Source organism: Centruroides vittatus, unplaced genomic scaffold, assembly GCF_030686945.1.
Source record: "Centruroides vittatus isolate TY-2023 unplaced genomic scaffold, ASM3068694v2 contig_742, whole genome shotgun sequence".
NCBI classification, from domain to species: Eukaryota; Metazoa; Arthropoda; class Arachnida; order Scorpiones; family Buthidae; genus Centruroides; species Centruroides vittatus.
Genome location: NW_027122478.1, coordinates 16,471 through 23,435, shown reverse-complemented (window position 1 = coordinate 23,435; position 6,965 = coordinate 16,471). Strand labels below are relative to the sequence as shown.

Genomic DNA, 6,965 nt, shown 5'->3' with positions numbered 1-6,965 from the left:
GTGCTTGTGGTGTAGCGGTTATCACATCCGCCTAACACGCGGAAGGTCCCAGGTTCGATCCCTGACAGGCACAAGGTGAATTTTTACGTTTCGCGGATGTTTGTGTGAATCTCTGCTCGGCGTTCCGTAGACGGCCCTTTTAAATTTTTGAGCAAATTCACCGAAATTCACATCGCTTTTCTGCGAAACATCTCCGTGCTTTCTTAAAGTCGCTCAAATTTGTAAGAATTGCGCACCGGACACCGAAACGACGTTCGTTTGGCCCAGTCTTTAACATTAGCGACAACTCTTGCCAAACTGCACCACCAGTTGGAATGTCCAGTACATGGAACTCCAATCTGCAGAATGACATTTGTCAACTCTATGATCATTTCCACACGAGAATTGCAGCCTGCATTGCTAGCGGAAGAGAGTACAGAGTGCTGAACCGATCTTACGCACATGCTTATGGCCTCATGCGAATCATTGTATACCGTTTACTACTTATAGTGTGTGTGTAAATAAAATTTTCATCTTAGGGGACAATAAGTTTATGATTTTTTTTCATTTTCCAGTAATGTATATAGGTATTATAATATAAATGTTTTAATAATCTTTTTTACGAATGAAGAGAAAACCGAGTTTAAGTTCAAGTTCAAGTTCTTTATTGCCGTACAAAAGTACAAGCCCGGTACCGTGTAAGCACAACCGGAGAAGAGAAAACCAGGTTAAATTTCCTGATTGTGGTGCATGAAATTCCGAGCTTTCGTATGAAGAATACTCGTAATTACAGATACTTCATTGCCATTTTCTTCACGACTAAACTTTTGAGGTAATAATAAATTCGATTTTCTCTTTAACTGCTTACAGAGTGTTCGCGCCACTTTTATTATCTATATTGCTCAAATCAACATATACATTGTATATGTTACCGGCCAAATCTGATTTCAGGCCAAACTAATTAAACTAACCTAACCTAACCTATTCTAATAATTATGGTAATTTATTAGAATAGGTTAGGTCGGGTTAGAACGTGCGTCCCCACTGTTGCCTGTCTTCTGATTGCTGGAATCGGAGACGAGCCGTCATCTTCGATACCTAGGGTACATTATTCCCGTTTTTTATAATTTAAGTAGACTATGTTTGAATAAATATTGTTTATCTAATTGATTGCCTTTTAATTTTATTTTAACCATTAATATACTTGAATAATAATTCCAAATCAGTTCGGCCTAGGACAAACTAGTTTGGCCTGAAATCGGGTTTGGCCGGTAACATATACAATGCAAAATAAATATAGAACTTCGTTTTAAGCATGTATTTTTCGGCCAGGAATCTTCGATGTGTGTTCGGCGAAATCTTCACAGAAGAGAAGGTCATTTTCTTTGTTCGGGTAGCCATAAATGAAACGTAAACTTACTTTTATTGAGTGAACCTGTAAACGAAACATCACTGCCTTTGCAGATTATGAAACAGAAATAAGTCATTGAACAAATGTTCTCTTTGCTGTACATTCGACAATTGCGAATTTAGTCGAAGAAATTATTCCATGCTAGGAGCTTGTTCGTTTACTTTTTTCCAAAATTCGCTATTTTTAACTTAAATTTTGTGACGATTGTTCGATTCTCGGTACGCCGTTTTGCTTTCTATTTCTGAAAATGAATCCAACCTTTGCAGAAAGCGAAACGCACAAAACACACGGACGCTAGGTGAAAGGTTAATTACGAGTTAGCTTATCTCGAGCGTCGTTCGGGATCGTTTACGTTAGCAAACGAAAATGTTGATAATTGTTAACGTGTTTGGGAAAGTGTCTTCCCCAGTGGCGCAATTGGTTAGCGCACGATACTTATAAGCAGTACTTGTAAGTTAGGCCGGGGTTGTGAGTTTGAGCCTCACCTGGGGAACGTGTTAATTTCTTTTTAATGACAGAAATCCTAAGTTACGTGGGATAGATACTCTCCAAGAGCGAACTTTGAAGAAATCTCTGAAGAAGAGGATACGAATTTGCATTCTCGTCGTTAGAAAGTCGGGTTTAAAAAAGTACGTTACTTAACACTTTTTTTAAAGCTTTTGTTAGCCGTATAAGTTGGATCAAAAAATGACCCGGCGAAATTCTTACATTTTTGGACTCAGGAAACCTTGAAATGTCTAAAAATGCAAAAACCTTCAGGGGATTTCCTGTATGTTTGAATATTAGTATGTGCTGGAGGGCACGATTTTGTTCACCCAATTTAAAGCTTAATAATTCCCATAATTTTTGTCAAAAATTTCCGAAATTTTGTGTATTAGGGTATTGATGCTATTAAATTATGGTAGTTAAACGTCGAGAGGATGGTGGATCACATCCCGAGTACGGTCGGACTTAATGAAGATTTTACTCTTTATTAACATTTACAATTTTTTATGTAATTAATCTCTACCTTCAAAATTAAGCTTTTTGCCATTTTATAACTAAAAATACAAACGTTTTTTATAACAAAATCTCATAAATAATGGTGCCACACACAAATTTAATTATGTTTAATAATATAAAATTTATTTTTTTAATTAAGATCTCACAACAATCGGGAAAGTTACGCAACTCGTTGCTAGATTTTTTTAATAGGTTATTTAACAACTTTTACTACTCAAGACGCCCACTAGTACAGAAGTAAAATTTTAATGTACAGTGGAGTTGATCCGTACGAAGATGACGAATTCGTTCTTAGAGGATCGTAGTTCGTGGTCAAAGGTAGAATATGATGACACTTTGATTTAATAACTCAATTTTTAACTCAACCACACGAAAACATACAAATCACTTAAAGCTCAATTATGTAGCAAGTGCCTTGGTTGCAGCCTACCGCTCTGGGGGACCCGGGATCGAATCCGAACGGGTCAAGAAATCCCCAGGAATTTTTCGGGGGGGGGTCCGTTCGGATATGTCGGGCCCCGTCCCTCACCACCCGGTCGCCCCATTGTGGGCCTGGCCGAACCCATAATGGGCCTTATAAAAGAGGCCCTCTTAGTGCCCACAGGGCGGAAAGAGTTAAAAAAAATGTTCCTGGGTTGATGCAAAAATTTTGGCAAAGATTTTTTAGAACAGACCTTTCCTAGCAAGAAAAATTTAAGTACATTAAAACAAACTATAACACTTAGTCGTGGTATCGTTGTACTGACTAAAAATGTATGTTTCATGATAGTTTTATTGACCGTTACATAGCATCACCAAGTACTGTGTGGTAATTTTTTTCTTTTGTAATTTGTTTTATTCTGTTTTAAAATTTACTTCAACTGTATCTCTTCGTTAGGTGAACGATTCAAAGTTTACACTTCCCCCCATTTAAAGTTTGAGTACTCAGTCATGTATCAAGTGAGTTTAAAACGAAACGGAAACGTCACAAATATGGCGCCGAGCAAAACTCATATGCGCAACACGTACATCCGGGATTGCAATACGTCACACGCAAGTTGTCTACTGGCAGTTTGTGATCACGTGACTTTAAGACGCCATTATTCTTCCAAACAATGTGTTAGCGAGATTGAAACGAAAGCGTCGTGGATAAATTTTATCGTCTATACGTTTGCTGTCTGCAAACAAATTACCGGTACTGTTAAAGGAACCATACAATTATCCGGGACGTCTAGTCACTTTAATTTTAACCAAAGAAAAACTCCTAAGAAAAAGAATTGACTGTCATCTAAATTGTCATATTTTACTTAGCGCAACTTTTTACATCTCAAATGTTTATGTTCGGATAACAATATAATCCAGCAAATACAACATGTAAAAGAATTGATATTTCTGGAATGACTGTTCGAATTTACTCACACATGACGTCATTGCGCAGAACGATTCAAAGTAGAACAGATAAGTAGCGCACCTGTTTCTTTACATCTGTTCATCGTATTCTAAACTGTAGAACACGATGAACAGATGTAAAAGATAACAGATGTAAATTTCAAAAAAAAATCGAAAAATCGAAAAGTTCAAAATTATCGTTTAGAATCTAAACGATAATTTTGAACTTTTGTATGTATTCGATTTTTTTTTTCTTTGAAAGAGTAGCTATTGAGAATTTCATTAGAAAATTCGTCTTATACAAGACATAAACGCATTTTTCGACTGAAAAATATATAAAACTTATCCAAAAATCTGAGTTTATTATTGATCAATTCATATTAAAAGATAATGTCATCCAAAGTAAGTAACTCTACAAATTCGATAAAATGTTTTAAATTGAACTAATTATATAATAAATCATTTCTTCTAAATGTAATCCTTCAGCGACCTCTAAACAGATTCAAAGATATCGCAAAGTTTGTAATGCATAATAGTGACGTCCCACATTTATTTGAAGCAACGTCAATAAGAGGAACCGAAGAGTCATCACCCAGTCATGTAGTTAGAGATTTGGATCCAAAAGTATACAGTCGACCTATAGAAGTCACACGTGGATCTATCTCTGGGGTTGTCAGACAATTAATAACAAAAGAAAGTGCTCTGAGGACCAAAAAGGATATCGGTATGATTGTGGGTACGATAAGAAAAATGCCTTTCTTTGTGAAGTTGGATCAAGATCTCCTTGAAAAACTTGCACGTGTGATATATTATCAATCTCTTGGAAAAGGAAGAGTTATTATCAAAGAAGGGCAAATTCCTGTTTATATGTATTATATCGTAGATGGACAAGTTTCTGTCTCATATTCAGAAAGACATCCAATCACAGGTAAAATGTATAATTTCTGTTAATTAAATCTGTAATATCAAATTATAAACTTCCAAATTACATATTAAGAAAATTGCTGTAACTTTGCTATCTTATGCTATAATTCAATTAAAGTAATTTGATAATAAAGATGAACGGTTTTAAAAGTTTGCAGAGATTGTTAGTTAGGATTCCGTTGTGACTCGTGTCTTTCTTTCGCTTTTTTTTTTTTAATTATTAATTTTTAACATTTTTACCAATCATTAATTTTCTAATTATTAAATTTGTTATAAAATAATATCTTTATTACTCCGTTTGTGACTCGTATCGTAAATCTTTAATTTCAATTTATTAATTTTGTATCCATCAATGGCCTAATGTATAACACCATCGAATGCTGGTCATTGATTTGCACCTGACCACAGGTTGTCCACGTGGAGTTTTCCATGTTTTCTGCACGTGTCTAACACCAAAATAACAGCCAATTTGGCGTAGACTACTCTCCCATGACGCATTACCTTTCGGGAGCTCGTCCATGTATTGCGTTGTCTTATACCATTATTCCAACCCTATTCAGTAATTTTAATTATGGCTTTAAACACCCATAAATTGCATATCTTTAAGCTATTTAATTTATTTATCTTCTCATTTGAAATTAATTTCAATTATATTTCTATGTTAATTATAAGCCTAATTATATTTTTTAGATCAAATTAAAGAAATAGAATTTACTGAACTTGATAAAGGTTCTTATTTTGGAGAAATCAGTTTAATGCATAAAACTAAAAGAGAACTCACATTTACGTGTAAAGGTAAGAGATATTATCATTGTTACAGATTATTCTTAATTATATTAAGCTTAAACTTTATATTTTTTCGGTATTTCTAGTGTGAACTTCTTATAATACATTGTTTTTATTTTAGTGCCATGCCAATTTTTTGTTATAGAAGATGACGATTTTAATGCGCTATTAAGAGATATAATATACATTGATGTAGTTGAGAAAAGAAAGCACTTGGTTAACATGCCAGCATTCGATGGTATCGAATGGAATGAGAAACAATTGAAAATTATAAGCACATTCACAAAAATTGTTTCATTCCCGAAAGAAAGGGTATTAAATAAATTTATTTTCATATTAATATATTTTGAAAATGTCTAAAATTATTATATTTTTATACATCCGAAGGTCATCGTTGGTGGAATTGAAGAACAGCCAAAGGATGTTTATTTTGTAATTTCAGGAAGTTGCAAATTCGTACGCGCTGTGAAATATATAATCGAAACTGATGAACATAGAAAAACCCGATATTTGGCATTTAATGAAAAGAATGTTTCAAGTACATGCCAGAAAAGATATCATAAAGCTTTATTAGAAATCTGCATTGTGAAACATGGAAGTTATTTTGGAGTAGGTATGATATAGTACAATACTCTTATTTACTATTTTCACAATATACTGTATGCTAATAAACTGATTATAATTAAAGAGTAGGTGTTCAGAACTTTCTGCAGAAAGAATTATTAATCAAGTCTCTATCAAATTTGACATACGTGGTGTACTGAGTATGCGGTTTCGATTTTCGGGAACAAAGTTTACTTCAAAATTCAACCACCAAGAATAAATTTGGCGCTGCTGTTCCTTAGTATGCATATTGCTTCAACGAAGGAATAAAGTGCATAATTTTATTTATATTTATAAAATACAGATATGATTACGGTAAAAGAGTAATTCAGACAAAGTAGGTTTACCTATGGGAGAATTTTAATAAAATTTGCGGCTCGTTTATACCCGAAATTGGTAAAAAAAAAACTGTATACAATATGTGCATCATCTGGACAGCAGCGTCAAACTTTGCACTAACGCCTGAATCTTGATGTAAATTTTATTTCACGAAAATCGAAACTGTACACTCAGATCAGTAGTGCCACATATACCAAATTTAGTTGAGATTCTACTATAGTTCTTTCTGAAGAAAGGTCTGAACACCTTATATTTAATTGTGAGGATCCTGTATACGCTATTTTATTACTTTTTGTTGTATTTAGGTGAAGATATGTCTAAGACATATTTACTTGCAATGGATAATGTAGCGTGTCTATTAATTCCAAGGAGCATAATGTTGAAATATGGCTTGAGAAAATACATGGAAAAGTTATGCAAGATACATAACAGAATATATCCATTAGAACAAAGAGTATTAGACTTATATTTTGAAAAGAAGAAATTACAAAAGATTCAAAAAAATATTGTTAAGAAAACTTTAATGAGACAAAAAATGAAATAGTGTACAGTA

General features: G+C 33.8%; 1 protein-coding gene and 1 non-coding gene across 3 annotated transcripts; both read left to right on the top strand.

Moving 5' to 3' along the window:
- TRNAV-AAC (transfer RNA valine (anticodon AAC)) lies at window positions 1-73 on the top strand. Its single transcript has one exon. It is a non-coding gene; the product is annotated as a tRNA-Val (tRNA).
- A 3,880-nt stretch (window positions 74-3,953) lies between these two features.
- On the top strand, window positions 3,954-6,965 carry LOC136981027 (cyclic nucleotide-binding domain-containing protein 2-like). 2 transcript variants are annotated; one of them, XM_067277281.1, is made up of 6 exons: window positions 3,954-4,162; window positions 4,247-4,688; window positions 5,375-5,479; window positions 5,592-5,782; window positions 5,858-6,083; window positions 6,718-6,965. In XM_067277281.1, exons 1-6 carry the CDS (start codon window positions 4,151-4,153, stop codon window positions 6,954-6,956), a joined length of 1,215 nt encoding a protein of 404 aa, XP_067133382.1. In that variant the 5' UTR covers window positions 3,954-4,150; the 3' UTR covers window positions 6,957-6,965. The 2 variants fall into 2 exon arrangements, with proteins under 2 accessions (XP_067133382.1, XP_067133383.1); XM_067277282.1 differs by having other exon boundaries at window positions 5,858-6,079; window positions 6,718-6,893.

What these genes read in the sequence shown, in the direction of transcription:
- LOC136981027 (XM_067277281.1), top strand. An exon ending in AGAAAGACATCCAATCACAG is followed by an intron (nt 4,689 to 5,374) that starts GTAAAATGTATA and finishes TATATTTTTTAG; the next exon opens with ATCAAATTAAAGAAATAGAA. An exon ending in ACTCACATTTACGTGTAAAG is followed by an intron (nt 5,480 to 5,591) that starts GTAAGAGATATT and finishes TTTTTATTTTAG; the next exon opens with TGCCATGCCAATTTTTTGTT.